At 44.4% G+C, this 17336-nt stretch overlaps 1 protein-coding gene across 1 annotated transcript; it reads right to left on the reverse strand.

Annotated features, from left to right (window-relative positions):
• Nucleotides 1-1640: 1640 nt before the first annotated feature.
• LOC309395045 (tubulin alpha-8 chain-like) lies at nucleotides 1641-6689 on the reverse strand (the record flags this gene model as incomplete). The annotated part of the gene is made up of 4 exons (XM_081958805.1): nucleotides 6581-6689; nucleotides 4417-4565; nucleotides 2901-3581; nucleotides 1641-1934 (listed from the first exon to the last, which is right to left on the reverse strand). Exons 1-4 carry the CDS (start codon nucleotides 6606-6608, stop codon nucleotides 1641-1643), a joined length of 1152 nt encoding a protein of 383 aa, XP_081814931.1. The 5' UTR covers nucleotides 6609-6689.
• Between the last annotated feature and the right edge of the window lie 10647 nt (nucleotides 6690-17336).

Raw genomic sequence — 17336 nt, forward strand, 5'->3', positions numbered from 1 at the left:
AAATTCCAATGCACCTACCTAAAAGGGTATTTATGACCCAGATTCAAAGTTCCAACATTCACCCCATGTTCATATATGACCACCTTTCCAAATGATTGGCAACTGGGCTTCATTTAGAGCCGTTTCCAGCACCTTGTGAACAGATAACCACGTTTAATGAAGGTTTTGCTGAAAACTGGTATTCACTTGAGATTTTTTAGCAAACCCTAGAGCAAACCATTGGTTCACTTAACCTTGGTGTTTGCTTAATGACCACGGGGTTGTGACTGAATCACTTTATAACCCCCATGAATTAATAGGCAAGCTCCATTACAGTCATTACTTGTGGACTACTTCAGAGGTCATATTCAGCAGGTTCTGACCAGTTCTGGAGAACCAGTAGCGGAAATTTTGAGTAGTTTGGAGAACTGGTAAATACCACCTCTGACTGGCCCCGCCCTCATCTATTCTCTGCCTCCCGAGTCCCAGCTGATCAGGAGAGAATGGGGATTTTGCACTAACCTTCCCCTGGAGTGGGAAGGGAATGGAGATTTTACAGTATCCTTTTCCTGCCACGCCTACCAAGCCACACCCACCAAGCCACGCCCACAGAACCGGTAGTAAAAAAAATTGAATCCCACCACTGTACACAGTTCAAATAATCATGGTTAAACACTTCTAAAAGAAATATCCTGGCTTGCTCTAGCTTGTTACAGGAGGAGGGTTTCTTAGTTAATTTTCACTTAGTTCTTACTTAGACTAGAATAACAGAGCTGGAAGGGACCTTGGAGGTCTTCTAGTCCAACCCCCTGCTTAGGCAGGGAAACCTACACCACTTCAGACAAATGGATAGCCAACATCTTCTTAAAAACATCCAGCGTTGGAGCATTCACAACTTCTGGAGGCAGGTTGTTCCATTGATTAATTGTTCTAACTGTCAGGAAATTTCTCCTCAGTTCTAAGTTGCTTCTCTCCTTGATTAGTTTCCACCCATTGCTTCTTGTTCTACCCTCAGGTGCTTTGGAGAATAGCTTGACTCCCTCTTCTTTGTGGCAACCCCTGAGATATTGGAAGACTGCTATCATGTCTCCCCTAGTCCTTCTTTCTCTTAAGCTAAACATACCCAGTTCCTGCAACCGTTCTTCATATGTTTTAGCCTCCAGTCCCCTAATTATCTTTGTTGCTCTTCTCTGCACTCTTTCTAGAGTCTCCACATCTTTTCTACATCGTGGTGACCAAAACTGGATGCCGTATTCCAAGTGTGGCCTTACCAAGGCATTATAAAGTGGTATTAACACTTCACGTGATCTTGATTCTATTCCTCTGTTGATGCAGCCTAGAACTGTGTTGGCTTTTTTGGCAGCTGCTCTACACTGCTGGCTCATATTTAAATGGTTGTCCACTAAGACTCCAAGATCCCTTTCACAGTTACTACTGTTGAGCAAGGGACCACCTATACTGTACCTGTGCACTTTGGTTTTTTTTAGCCAGATCTGGTTGATATCACATAAGATGAACCCCTGACCAATAAATCTTTGTAGGCATGAATATGCTCTAGCCACCCACATAACAAGTCTTCTTCTTAGAGGTCTACAAATGTTTCTTTTTTAAAAAAGAAAATTAGAGCGGAGACAAGTTAGTGCAGAGAGAGGAGCAAACTGTTAAATTTCTTCGCTGTCAAGAACCGAATCAAAGGAATCAGTCGCCACTTCCTCATAATCTTTTTCCAAGGCGGACAAATCCTCTCGAGCTTCTACAAACTCTCCTTCTTCCATGCCTTCGCCAACATACCAATGTACAAATGCTCTCTTTGCAAACATGAGGTCAAATTTGTGGTTCAGCCGTGCCCAGGCTTCAGCAATGGCCGTGGTGTTGCTAAGCATGCAAACGGCACGTTCTACCTGGGCAAGATCTCCTCCAGGAGTCACAGTAGGGGGCTGGTAATTGATGCCAACCTGGTGGGGAGGGAAAGAAGAAAACAGCAAAACAAAACAGTCTCTTTGAAACACGGGTGGGGGAGGCAAAAGGGGTGCATTGCCTGATTTTTGAACTAAGATCAGAGTCCATCATAGGTCCAAATTATCTATGTTCTATGCAGCCAAGTAATCAAAAGACGCTTGCTCCTCGGGAGGAAAGCTATGGCAAATCTAGACAGCATACTAAAAAGCAGAAACATCACCCTGCCAACAAAGGTGCGTATAGTCAAGGCTACGGTTTTCCCAGTTGCAATGTGTGGCTGTGAAAGTTGGATCATAAGAAAGGTTGAGTGCCAAAGAATGGAGGCCTTTGAACTGTGGTGTTGGAGAAGACTCCTGCAAGTCCCTTGGGCTGCAAGGCGATCCAACCGATCAGTCCTAGAGGAGATCAACCCTGACTGCACTTTAGAAGGCCAGATCTTGAAGATTAAACTCAAATACTTTGGCCACCTAATGAGAAGGAAGGACTCCCTGGAGAAGAGCCTAATGCTGGGAAAGATTGAGGGCAAAAGAAGAAGGGGACGACAGAGAATGAGGTGGCTGGATGGAATCACCGAAGCAGTCAGCATGAGCTTATGTGGACTCTAGAGGATGGTAGAGGACAGGAAGGCCTGGAGGAACATTGTCCATGGGGTCGCGATGGGTCAGACACAACTTCGCAACTAACAACAAGAATCTATGTCCTTTTAAAATCCACTACATCTGTAGAGTTAAAAATATGTGTGTTGCATTGGGAGTTAGGAGCAGAAAATCAATCTCGTCTTAGATGAGAAGCATCCATAAGGAGCATATAAATTCAATAAATCAATTTAATTAATAAATAAACCTTCTGGCCCAAAATCAAGAGCCACTAGTTCTTAGCTCTCATCTACTCTTATTTCTACTGCTACTGCTACCTACTAGTAGTTAAGCGATCCTGGCAGTTTTTAATTATTTGCTCCTCACCTTGAAGCCAGTTGGACACCAGTCCACGAACTGGATTGTCCTTTTAGTCTTGATAGCAGCAATTGCGACATTGACATCTTTGGGCACCACATCTCCACGGTAGAGCATGCAGCAAGCCATGTACTTGCCATGTCGGGGGTCACATTTGACCATCTGGTTGTTGACCTCAAAACAGGAGCTGGTGATCTCGGCCACGGAGAGCTGCTCGTGGTAGGCCTTCTCAGAGGAGATGATGGGCGCATAGGTCACCAAGGGGAAGTGGATGCGAGGGTAGGGCACCAGGTTGGTCTGGAATTCAGTCAGGTCCACATTGAGGGCACCATCGAAGCGCAAGGAGGCAGTGATGGAGGAGACAATCTGGCTGATGAGACGGTTCAGGTTGGTGTACGTGGGGCGCTCAATGTCCAAATTACGACGGCAGATGTCATAGATGGCCTCATTGTCCACCATGAAGGCACAGTCAGAGTGTTCCAAGGTGGTGTGGGTGGTCAGGATAGAATTGTAGGGCTCCACCACTGCTGTGGACACTTGAGGGGCTGGATAGATAGCAAACTCCAGTTTGGACTTCTTGCCGTAATCCATGGACAAGTGTTCCATCAACAAGGAGGTGAAACCTGAGCCCGTGCCTCCTCCAAAACTGTGGAAAATCAGGAATCCCTGCAGCCCCGAACAAGTGTCAGCCTAAAAAGAACATCACAATTTAGATACTTATTTTCTATTTCCATATTTTTTTTTAAAGAGTGGTGGCGCAGTGGTTAGAATGCAGTCCTGCAGGCTACTTCTGCTGATTACCAGCTGCCAGCAGTTTGACAGGTCGGATCTCACCATGCTCAAGGTTGGCTCATCCTTCCATCCTTCCAAGGTGGGTAAAATGAGGACCCAGATTGTTGGGGGACAATATACTGACTCTATAAACCACTTAGAGAGAGCTGTAAAGCACTGTGAAGGAGTATATAAGTCCTATTGCTATTTTTTTTTTTTTTTACATTTTTGGGTTCCCCGACTGAATTCTAAAACAGTATTCTGGAAGAACTGGAGGTTTTACTTAAATTGACTAATTTTAATAAATCTACATCAATGGAAATCCTAGAGGTATATTTCTATTCACTGACCAAACGTGAGAAGGAGAAGCTGTTCTCTTTTTCAAACTAGACGTCTGATAATCTCACTTTAATTCAGCTGCATTCTATTTACTAGGACTGAGATGAAAACAAGGCAATCTAACAAATGTTGTTAGATAGAAAGAGACTCTTTCCATTCATTGATGTAGGGTGGAAACAAATTGTGCAAGTCAGTAAAGCTTGTATAGATTACTATATCCTGACAAGGCTATGCAATTTTGGACAATCACAGAACAGTGCAAAAAAGGCAGAACAGGGACCTCCTTGTTGCTATAATGGCTGTTTTGATTTTTACACCCCTTCTATTTATCAGAAATGTCACTGGTGTCTGATGACTGCCTTCTAAGGAAATTGAAAACTTTCCTTGGATCATTTTCCAATTCTTTTCCCCTTACCAGTTTTCGAATGCGATCCAGTGACAACTCAATCCTGTCTTTACCAATGGTGTAGTGGCCACGGGCATAGTTATTAGCCGCATCTTCTTTGCCAGTGATCAGCTGCTCTGGATGGAAAAGCTGGCGGTACGTGCCAGCCCGCACTTCATCTGTAAATTTTAAGAGATATGTTTTTTGAAACTTGGCGTTCTAAAAAAATCGGGAAGATTAGTGGCATATATTTGAAAATTTCATACCTAGGAGCCAGAAATGTATTGCAACATAGATAGCAGAACTAACTTCCCAAGGACTGTAAGCTATGGATGAATATAATATAGCTGTCTTTTGGATATAGGTATAAGGAGAATTTTCTATGAGATTCCCAAGGTCCAACATACATTTCCAACAGGGGTGGGTTTCGGCTGCCGCTACTGCCGGTTTGCTCAGGGGTGAGCCCCCCGTGCATGAGTTTGATGTGCGCTGCGCACGCATGTGCAGTACAACAAAAATTGCTCTGTGCAAGTGCAGAAGGCAAAAAACAAGATGGTGGTGCCTATGGCGGCACCGAGAGAACTGGTTCGGGGGCGTGGCAGGCCTGGGTCACTGCTGGTTCCAGTGACCAGGCCGCCAAGTTACTAAGGGTTCGGACGAACCGGGCCGAACTGGTAGGAACCCACCTCTGATTTCCAGCTACAAAAATATAACATATTTTGAACAATGTACTCTAAGGTTAAATATATATTGACTACCAAAACTGAATAGTTTACTATGTGTGCTTCAAAAATTATTTGGAAGAATTACTGCAAAGCTTGTGAGCGTACAAATACTGCCAGCACCATACACAAGCAGGTCAAAATTATCAAGATGGCAGGCCGAATTTCGTGATGTAAGCCCTGTCTCTTTTAGGTTAGCCTACCATTTTGGCTATTTGTGACTGCCTTGACTTTTGAGGTCAGGGCTTACAGTTGAAATTCCAGGCTTTGTAATGGTCATAAATCGAGGACTTCCTGCAATGTGAAAGATGTGGTAGTTCTGTGACTTTAGATCCTAGGGATTTAGGGTTTCAAAGATGATGGCAAAACCATATACTGGAGCTGGACTGTTAGTATTTATATCGATAAAAACTTGGATGTGGTGGAATGTAATGAGAGGTTGCAAGACGGAATGGCTCTTTCTCAGAGGGCAAAGAGACAGCAAAGTTTGGAAAGCCTGGTAGGTAGGAAGAGAGGAAGTGTTGTGGCCTGTCGGCCGCCAGCCTCTCCAGCAGCCAAATCAGAGGAGGGGGAGTCAGGGTCAGCATCCAGGCAACCTGAGAGCTACAATGGGGAAGAGGGGATGGATCTGGCAGAGAGAGGCGGAGCCTGGGCCATCTGTCCTCAGGGGGAGAGTCAACAGCCCCCAAGTTTGGAGGTGGTTGATGAAGAAGAGGAACAGCTGGGTCCAGGGCCTGATGCACGGATGCACAGAAGGCAGAGGAGAGGAGAGCAGTGAAAATCCATGGGCCGATCCTTGGGAAGGAAGAGCCACTGCTGCTAGCGAAGCCCCACCCTAGCTCTGGAGATAAAAGGCAGGGGGCAGAGATGAATAGATGTGGCAGACAACTATTCATCTTCTGGCCGGCCAGACTTATTAGCCTGAGAGAGAACCTTTTTTACTGGGGGCCCCAGCACTCCTAACAAAGGAATCTTTTGAGTTCACTTCAGAGGGTTTGTCATGTTTGGGGAGCTGGGTCAGAACAGAAAGGTTGAACCCCTTTAGCAATTCACAGAGTATATCTATAGTTATTACAGATAATTGCTTTAGTCTGGCAAGATTCTGTCTGTAGGTGTATAACAAAAAAGGAATTACTCAGAAGTAACTCTACATGTTGTTCTTGATTCGTTGACGGGGTACAGACATTGCACTAAATCAATACCCCAATAATTTAACCTGAAGAAGCCCCAGTTGGTTGGGTTCCTTCATCACTTAGCCTAAAACCATAATTTACCAACAATGGCTGGGATTATGCAACATGATGAACTCCAGATAAACAACTATGTTATGGCATAACATTACACATAATCCAATTTCCTAAATCAAATTTAGCCACATCATTGAAGTACGGGAGGGGGGGGGAATCAATAATATTAATCCACAGAACGTCATGGAATTCGACACAAGGCATGTTCCTTCATGATTGACTCACCAACTACCGTTTGCTCCAAGTCCACCATGATAGCACGTGGCACATGCTTTCCAGTGCCTGTCTCTCTGAAGAAGGTAGCAAAGGAGTCATCATTATTGAATTTGTTATTCTCAGCAAAGGTGCCATCTGGCTGGATCCCATGCTCCAGGCAGAAGAGTTCCCAGCATGCATTGCCAATCTGAACTCCAGCCTGGCCAACGTGAACAGAGATGCATTCGCGCTGTATGATACAAAAAGTAGAGCATTTAGATGACACACAACAAATTATTTTCCGCCCTTCCTCTGGAATCCCTTAAATTAACTTGCACGCATAGCTTAGAAAAGGCTAGTTACGGATTTAGTGTCCAAATACAGCCATGTATTTGAGTTGAGCAAATCTACAAGTGAATAAATCCGATATGACTGATTCCTGGAAATTGATCATATTGTGATGGGTCCTGAAAATATAAATAAGTGAATCTACATACCATACTTACCTGTTGTGAAACCCCACCACCACCATGCCTGTGAATAAACCAGAACAAAGGCTTGGCTGTTTGCCACTGTTTAATTACTGAGATAACGAATCCTTTGGCTGAGGGCCCAGACAACTCACGTTCAATGGAGCAACCCAGATAATTCAAAATGAAGCAACGCAGATAGTCCAAACGAACAGACACGGCTAGAATACACAGATAGATTTTCTTAACTACTAATTCGAATGGTTGTTTCCTGCAAATGTCCCCTCCCAACACCTCACTTATAATCTCTCTTGGGAGGGGCCAATCCACAACCACGTGTGCTTAATCATCTTCTGTGAGTCTGCCTACGGAGTTGCTGCTTCCATTTCTCAGCCCATCTCAATCTAGCATCAGGGACAAACTGCCTTTGATCCTCCCCACTGCTCCATGCCTCAGGTGCCTCCTGGTGGCCAACCAGCCTCTCTGGTACCTGCTCTGAGTCTGAACCCTGCATAGGGTCCTCCACATCGTCCAGGGCAGACTCATATGGTTCCTCACTATCCGAGTCCATCAGCAGCTCAACCGGATCCTGCTGGGCCACAACACTTACCTTTGGTCTGCTTAACTGCAGTTTAGTTAAATAAGCCATAATTGGGATCAATTGACACAACATATTAAACTATAATGCATGCCGTGTTTTGCTTTTTGAATTTTCAGTAAAATTCAATCCCTGGGATTTGAAAATCATGGTTTATGCTCTACTAAAACAATCATAGGCTTCCAGTTAAAATCAATTCGAGGTCATGTGTCTCGTGCCATCACACAAAAACAAGAATTATGTTGTCAGTGCAGAACACCTGCTGTTTGGACATACCTAAATCTGAACTCTGTTTGAAAATGTTCAGAAATTGTTCTTTGTGTTGAATTGAAATCCTTATTTTGGTGATGTAAACCTGCTGTTTGGACCACCTTCCTTTCTTCTGTGTATCTCCATGCTGAGCAGAAGTTAAATGTCAACCAAAGTAAACAAATTCTCTAGCCCTATTATCATCCCTGAGATAGCATCCTCCAGATATCTTGGTCACCTATCATCCCTAGCTAACAAGCTGGATCGGTGTCTCTGAGGCTGAGAACATTGGCAATGCAATTTAGTTGTGGAAGAGTTATCCAATGAGCATTCTAGTTCTCTAGGACCTCTCTATATTCCATTCTTCACCTGGACTGATTCTCTAACAGCCTGCCTACTCCATCTCTTTAGGCACAGTCAAGGGTAGAAGGCAAATGGAGGAAACCTTCACTTTGCCCAACCTACAGTAGCTTCCCGGGCACTTGGGCACTTCCCTACTTACCATGGCGCTTTCAGTGGTGCTCACGTCCCTTCCAGACTAGCACAGCAGCTACGGATGTTGATGCTCCCACTGCTGTCCTGCTTCTAAGCAGCTTGGCAACAAGGGGCTCAGTCCATGCATGGTACCTCCAGGAAGTGTCCTTGAGCATCATAGTGCAGGAGGAGGTCACAATCACCCCTGACAACTTCCCCTGCTCTCCTGCTTTCCTGCCCATTGACATCAATGGACAGGCACCCCAGTCTTTGGAGGTGGGTTTCATAGGATACATCTGCCTTGTATTCATTCAAAAAGTGCAATTTGTATCTTCTCCATCTTCAGCTTCTTTTATGAAATCACCCAAGTGCTGACATACGTGGACAAAAATGCAAAAAACATTCCATTTTCTCCCTACACTTTATGGATTCCAATAAAAGCATAATGAGAATCCCATGATTCAAAACAGCAATAGCAATAGCACTTCGGCTTATATACCACTTCACAGTGCTTTACAGCCTCTCTAAGCAATTAACAGAGTAAGGCTATTGCCCCCAACAATCTGGGTCCTCATTTTACCCACCTCGGAAGGCTGAGTCAACCTTGAGCCTGGTGAGATTCGATCTGCCAAATTGCAGGCAGCCGGTGTTCAGCAGAAGTAGCCTGCAGTACTGCACTTTAACAACTGTGCCACCGTGGCTCAAAGACCATTTCTGGTAGGTTTTCTTATCTGAACAGAACAAGATCTTTCTCACTATCGCTGAATGGTTTCGTTTTCATCCACAAGGCATTCCAGGCAGTGGTGAAATTCATTTTTTTTTACTACCGGTTCTGTGGGCATGGCTTGGTGGGCATGGTGTGGCTTGGTGGGCATGGTTTGGTGGGCATGGTAGGGGAAGGATACTGCAAAATCTCCATTCCCACCCCACTCTGGGGCCAGCCAGAGGTGGCATTTGCCAGTTCTCCAAACTACTCAAAATTTCCGCTACCAGTTCTATGAACTAATGTCTGCTACCGATTCTCCAGAACCTGTCAGAACCTGCTGGATTTCACCCCTGATGCTAGCACAAAGATCCTGAGCCCTGGGATCCACCATTGACTCTATCCAAGATGGGTAGCTCTTGTTTGATAGTACAGCAATCAGAGAATCAGCCAAATAAGAAAATTAATGTGTTTTATCATTGATATACTCATGCAGTTTTAATTAAGAAGTCACTGAGTAACATTCAATCATACTTGCATCTGAATTGGCTTTAAAAGCAGTTAGATTTAATATTCTGTGAGCTGAACTATATGGTAAAGCATACTCTGGTCTGTGCCCTAACATCAGCTGGGATTAGTTCTTGTGGGAATGGGGACATCCCTGTCCACAACAAAATATATCTGAAGAAAAGTTGGCATGATGATTCTCCTTACCATGTTTTTTTCTGCCTCTGGACTGGATTATTAGAACTACACTATCCATGACAGCTATCGTAGTGGTGCAATGTGTTGATGATGTAACAGCATATTACTACACAACTGGTTTCCAGGTAAGAAAATGGGCATCTATTATGATTTGCTATGAAGGCACCTGTGAAAAAGATGTACATCCATTCTGCCTTAGCCCTGGTGTTGTGGCCCAGCAGGATCCGGTTGAGCTGCTGATGGACTCGGATAGCGAGGGATCATTTGAGTCTGCCCTGGACGATGTGGAGGACCCTGTGCAGGGTTCAGATTCAGAGCAGGGACCAGAGAGGCTGGTTGGCCACCAGGAGGCGCCTGAGGCATGGAGCAGTGGGGAGGATCAAAGACAGTTTGTCCCTGATGCTAGAGTAAGAAGGGCTGAGACACGAAAGCAGCAATTACGTAGGCAGGTTCATAGAAGATAATTCAGCACAGGTGGTTGTGAATTGGCCCCTCCCAAGAGAGCTTATAGGTGAGGCGTTGGGAGGGGATATTTGCAGGAAACAACCGTTCGAAATTCGCAGTGAAGAAAGTCTATGTCTTAGAGCCGTGTTTGATTCGTTGGGAATATCTGGTTTGTTTTTCTTGTACGTGAGTTATCTGGGCCCTCAGCCAAAGGGTTTGTTATCTTGCAATTAAACAGTAGCAAACAATCAAGCCTGTATTCTGGCTTGTTCACAGGCGTGGAGAGAGGGGGGTCAGAACACCCTGGTATACCCAATCTATGTGCTACATCACGATTTGTTTGATTTTACATGTTTTATTTTTATTTATTTATATAACATTCAATTTTCATCAAACAGTATGTGGTCTGGGTGGGTACAGTTATGTTTAGATAGTCATATTGCACATCTTTGTTGTGATAATCGTCCCCATCATATTGAAAATATAGTAACATAATGATATAATAACATTAATACTTAACATCTTCTTTACAACTCTCCACTTTACCGTTTCCTCCTTTTATATCTCCTCCTTTCTCACTTTTGTTTCTGTTATCTAGACAATGATAAAACACGTCCCATATAAAAAAAAATATTCGGTTTCTTCTTCATCCTTAACAGTAAGTGTTAATCTGTCCATTTCTGCACATTCTAGTGTTTTCTTAATTACATCCCACTTAGATGGAATCTTATCATTTCCCCATTGTTGCGCAAATACAATTCTTGTTGCAATTAGTATATGCAAAATCAGGTATGTAGTCTTTTTATCATATTTTTTCTGGTGGCAATGGCATCCATCAGTCTCAAAAGACTATGGTATCATGCTCTAGAAAGAGGTAACGCTGGAGTGTCCTCTCCAGAACACAAAGCCTGGGTAGATTAATATGGAGGATAGACTGTTACCCAAGGAGCAGATCCCCAACCTCCACGTCGTTGAAATAGTCCAATGGAACGGCAGAGCCAATACGATTGGTTCCAGCTGCGTCACAGGAGTTACCAGAACGTGGTTGTACACAGTCACGAACTGCTTCTGGGACTCCGACTCCGGGTTTTGCCTCGAGGTTGACTCCTGAAGCCTTTTCCAGTAGTGGATATAGCCACAAGGCAGTGGAGGTTTGTAATCAAGAGTTTCCCTTCTCCTAGAAGATGGTCCTGCCATTTTATCTGCCTTTGGGGCGCAGGGACCTCTTCTGCCTTCAAAACTCTTGACCGTCTTCTCCTGTAACCCTGGAAAAGGGCTCTTACGAGGTGCTACTAGCCAGGCCAGCTGGACCAAGTTTTTTTTAAGGTGGTGTTACTCCTCCATCACTCGCACTTTGTCCTGGCTTATGACAGGCAGAGCCTGGCTTCCCAAACATTGGGCCCAGGATGGCGGGTTTAATTTTTCTGGTAGAATGCTTGATTTTAGCTCAGTGTGCTGTTAAACAAACCATCACTTTATGTCGTAAATGAACCCAGCCTTAGAACCAAAGTGAATTAGAGCAGGATGATGTGCTTGGTTATTGTAAGAGGTGTTGCTTCCTGGATGTTGAGTCTGAAGAAATAGGGGCGGGGAGGGGAAGCTTAGAAGGTTTGAATGCCTCTTGAGATTTGACCTTCCTGATTACAGTTGCTAGGAGATTGTGGGATGATCTGACTGGTCAATGTGTAAATAAAGGTGAGGGATGTAACTGAATTACTCTAAAAAAGAATCCTCTTTGGAATCTATTTTGAGTAGACTGGTTTCAGATGCATAATTTGTGAGATGGGTGTCATATAAAATAAATTGATTATTTCACAGGCAAGGCAGTCAAGCAGATAGTGGAAGGCCAGCTGCAGGCTTTCTTTTCAATCCATTATTGGGCCCAATTTGGAGTCCCACACTCCTTGCCATTCAGATGTAGAAGACTGAACCTGTGTCAATTTTACAAAACCATAGAGTTTTCAGCAATATGAGTCATGGTATTTTTCTAGGACGGGACTACGATGCAGTTCTGCAGATCTGTTCTTCAGAAACAAAATGTGAACGCCTGGGTGTCGGGGTTCCAAATAGCATCCAAAATTAAATCAGAGTCTGAGGCAAAAGTTTCCTCAAAGTTCCAATTTATTCAGAGAGTCATGTTGGCACATCTGTGAAAACCCGAATCAGAAAGCTTCCAGGTTTTCCCACCCAGTTGAAAGTTCAGGATCCTGCCCCCACACCCACAAGTCCATCACATGGTCCAATTTCCCACTGCCATGCTGGCAGCTTCCACCCATCCAGTTCCGGCCAGGTGCAGAGACAAAGAATGACCTTGGCTTCCTAGAAAGAATGTTGTTATGGCTATGTATCACTCAACTCCGTATAATCCTTCCTCCCATTTTCCCACAATAGAAAATACATAGTAGAATAATATAAAGTGTGACAGGCCTGAAGTCCAAAAGGAAAAGATGGCTTGTAGGCCTGACACTGGGACTCTTTCAAAACGTACAGTCCATGTTGTTCAAAGGTCATTGCCTGGCTGTGTTGTTGGGAGCAGAATTTCATTTGTTGGCACTTGTGTATAAAAGAGTTATAGTGAGGAAAACACCAAGCTAACAACCAAGAAAGCGGGAGTTCTATTCCCACCTGAAGCACAAAGCCAGCTGGATGATCTTGAGGCAGACACTCTCTCAGCGCTGGAAGAACAAAGCAATGGAAACCTTTTCTGAGCAATATTGCCTAATTAATTACTATAAAGCAGTGTTGGTGCACCTAAGTGCCGAAATGGGGGCACACGTGCATGACAGAAAGTGGAAGAGCCATCGCCCAGTGTGCATGTGCGCACCGGGAAGATGATCTTCCCGTTTCCGGCGTGCATATGTGCACCGGCCACCTGGTCTTCCGGGTTCTAGCACACATACATGTGTGAAGACCAGCTGCCTAGTGGGAATGTGCATGCCGGAAACCGGAAGAGCAACCACCCGGTGCGCTTGCATGTGTCGGGAAGATGATCTACTGATTTCCGGCATGCGCATGCACCCTAGCCACCTGGTCATCCGGTTTCTGGTGCTCCCACGCATGTGAAAAACATTTGGACGGCATGCCAGAAACTGGAAGAGCAATGGGCGACGGTTCACATGCCCAGAGAGATAGCTCTGCGTGCCACTTTTGGCACACGTGCCATAGATTCATCACCACAGCTATAAAGCTTTCAGCATCACAGATCAGACAGCATTGAAGCAGTCATCTTCGTCTGAAGAAACCTGTCAGCTGCAACAGAATTGTAATAAAACAGAATATGGTCCCCATATATCATTTAAAGTATTGTTTTCCCAATTGTGAGGTATACAGAGGAAGTGTGAAGAACCTTGTAGTTACAACTAGACAACCTGTGACCTGTTCAGTCATCATTTCAGAGATATTTCGCTACTAAACAGGACAATCATAGGCAGGCAAAAAAGTAGTGGGACAGTGACTTTTGACTTCCTGCTGGCTTCCCCACTGACTTTCCTTGCAGGAAGCTGGCAGGGAGCACCACCTGACTATGACTGATCATGGCTGCATGGTGGTGAGACGGTACAGAAGTACTGAAGGGGTCACAAGTTTTGCCAAATTTCAATCCCACAGGAGTCATAGGTCCTGGATTTGGAGTGTTAGCCTATTTGAGATATGTTGATTTGAAAACCATTGCTCTGTGATGCACCGTTTTGTCCAATTGAAAGCTACAATCAGACACAAGAGTTTCAGTAGTATATAAATAAACCGATCTTTCCCCAAATCCCATAATAGTGTTTTAATTGTTCATATATGTTCATTTTGGCATTTGTTGTTTTAGGGGAGGTGTGTACGCTAAGAGAGTTGTAGTGGCAAAAAAAATTAGGAACCCTATTTGAAGCACACCTAAACACAGTTCCTCCTCATTCTGTGTCAAGCAGTGTCAGCTAATATTTCGCTAACAATGCATGATCTTTTGAATAAAATATACACAATCGAATATAGGGAAGTGGTGGCTCAGTTGCTAAGACGCTGAGCTTGTCAGAAAGATTGGCAGTTCGAATGCTTAGGGCTGCGTAATGGAGTGAGCTCCCGTTACTTGTCCCAGTTTCTGCCAACCTAGCAGTTCGAAAGCAGGTAAAAATGCAAGTAGAAAAATAGGGACCACCTTTGGGAAGGTAACAGTGCTCCATGCGCTTCGGTCTTTAGTCATGCCGGCCCCAGAGATGCCTTTGGACAGCGCTGACTCTTCGGCTTTCAAACAGAGATGAGCACCGCCCCCTAGAGTAGGGAACGACTAGCACATGTGTGAGGGGAACCTTTCCCTTTCCCTTTATACACAATCGTATAAAAATTAATTTCCAAACATTTCAGCTAGCTAGGAAATGTCTATTTGGAATTCCGCTGCCCACTGAAGACTTCAGACCTCTTCCATTTGCAGGTTTTTCAGCTTTTATTTTGTTCTGCTTTGTTAAGCTCCACTTTAGCTAATAGTGTTTGGTCAGCATGTCCTCACCAGAGTTCCACTTAGTATTATCCTTCGCTTGTAAACTATAGAGCCGTGATGATGAACCTATGGCACGTGTGCCACAGGAGCCATTTGTCAGGGCACATGAGGCGTTGCCCTATCAGCTGGCCAGCATGCACGCGCACGCTGGCCAGCTGACTTCAGCCTTCTTTTGAGGTCACTGTTCGCCCTCCGGAGGCTTCCTTGAAAAGCCTCCTGAGGGCTCCTAAGGGCTAAAATCGTCCCTACGAGCAAACCGGAAGTTTGTTCCCGAATGTCCGGTTTGCCCGTAGAGCCGGTTTTTCGCACTCTGGAGGCTTCAGGAAAGCTCCTGAAGCCTCCGGAGGGCCTACGGGGGGAAGCTGTTTTCGCCCTCCCCATGCTCCTATAAAGCCTCTGAAGCCTGGGGAGGGCAAAAAAAGCACACCAAAAACAGGGGGGAGTGCTGGTCCTGCGTGCATGCGTGCTGGGGTCCTGCGCATAGCATTATGGGTGTGGCATGCCTAACCCTAACCTTTACTTTTACCTATCTATTGCAATTGTATAGACAAAGTCAAAGCAAAAACTGGGGGTACAGATCAGCGTTACAGAAGAAGGAAAATAAATAATTTATTTCATTCATTAGATTTCTAAGGCTGTCTTACTGCAGCATTCATTCTGACTGGGCAGCTTTCAATATTCAGAACAAACAGCTGTAGCGTAGAAGTGTACATCAGCATTCTTTGCGATGTTTTGTATTCTGAGTGAAATAAAAATGTAGCTTTCTGATGCTTGAGAATACTTTTGAAAACAATGCAGTTAACAAGGCACTCTGCTTCACTGGTTAAGGCACTGGACTAAGAGCAAGGGATTTTGAGCTCTAATCCTGCCTTACACAAGGAAGCCAGCTGATTGACCTTGGGCCGGTCACATCCTCACTACCTAGGAAGCAGGAGACAAGGTCAAAACGCTTCTGAAAATATTGCAAGGAAAACCCCTGGCATTTGTCCACGTAGCTGCCAAGAATCAAGACTGATTTGAAGGCAAGAAAACATTATAAGTGGGTATTTTGCCTTGGCAGTATGCCATTCTTCTTTGTCTACTCTCTCTTTGGTAAAGAAAGACGAAAGATGCCAAACAAATAAAACCAAAACACTTTTTAAAACATCAAATAGACATTAAATGGGTACAGCAACTGGTTTAAACGACATGTAATATCATTTGCTTAAACCAGGTGCTGTCCCCATTTAATGTCTATTTAATGTTTTTTTTTAAAAAAACATGCAAAAATGATATTGTAAAAAAAAAACAAAATATTACATGTTTTAAACAACATGTAATGTCATTTGGGAAGTGATGCGGTGGCTCAGTGGCTAAGACGCTGAGCTGGACTATTAGAAAGGTCGGCAGTTCGGAGGTTCGAATCCCTAGTGCTGCGTAATGGAGTGAGCTCCTGCTACTTTTCCAGCTTCTGCCAGCCTAGCAGTTCGAAAGCATCTTAAAAAATGCAAGTAGAAAAATAGGAACCACCTTTGGTGGGAAGGTAACAGCTTTCCATGCGCATTTGGCGTTTAATCATGCCGGCCACGACCACGGAGATGTCTTCGGACAGCGCTGACTCTTCTGCTTTGAGATGAGCACCACCCGCTAGAGTAGTGAACGACCAGCACATATGTGCGAGGGGAACTTTTACCTTTTTAATATCATTTGCAAATTTCTCCCACCCCTGAAAATGATTGTTGACCCAGCCTAACCCTTACAAAATAAGGAGCAAAGTTGCTAAAAGCATTATAGCTCTTCCTTAAATAAAGACCTGCACAGAAGGTCAGAAGAATCTGCTATCACTCATTGCAAGGACTTTTTCTTTTGCTTACATTTATATGCTACCCATCTCCTGGATAAGGCGATTCTGGGTTTCACTAAGTCAGGAAAAGCAATGTCTACTCCCCACGAAAAGGGCCAGGACTCTGATGAGTAAAGGGATGAAAGGAAGGTTGGGGTTAAGGTGATTAATTATTTCATATCTTGCCTGCTGCACTGGCAGTTCAGTCATGAAAGTTAAAGAGAGAACCACTTAACCCGATATGGCTTCTTTGCTTTCTCTGGAATTGCTTCCTCTTCTTTGAGCAAAAACACTCATAAATTTTAAATGGAATCTGCACCAACTGTTTGCTCTCCAGATATGATCTGATGAATGAGGGCACTGGGGTTGGTTTGTCATCCCATCTGGAGGCAGCCAGTGTGATGGAATGTTGCGGACTGGATCGCCATGAGAGAGGGGTGCATTCCAGAGCAGGGGTCTCCAACCTTGGCAACTTTAAGACTCGTGGACTTCAACTCCTAGAATTCCTCAGCCACACAAGTCTTAAAGTTGCCATGGTTGGAGACCCATGTTACAGAGGAATAAGAGGCAGTTCAGTTTAGATCGTGTGTGTGTTTTTTGTGAGACAAAAAAGGTGAGACATTGCCTCCTTAATAGTTTGCAAGAGAATATGCTTGATGTAGATAGTAGAATGCTTTAGTCTGGCAAGATGCCGTCTACAGGCATGAAACAATAAAGAAAGCCACGTGGAAGAATCCACAGGTGTCTTTCTTGGTTTGGACGGCCTCACAGCCAGGTAGAGAAGGGAAGAAGAACTTCTGCATGATTAATGTATATCAGGAGAGGAGAGGCAGGTACAGTC

The sequence above is a fragment of the Natrix helvetica genome (genome assembly GCF_964273705.1).
Source record: "Natrix helvetica genome assembly, chromosome: 6".
Classification (NCBI taxonomy): domain Eukaryota; kingdom Metazoa; phylum Chordata; class Lepidosauria; order Squamata; family Natricidae; genus Natrix; species Natrix helvetica.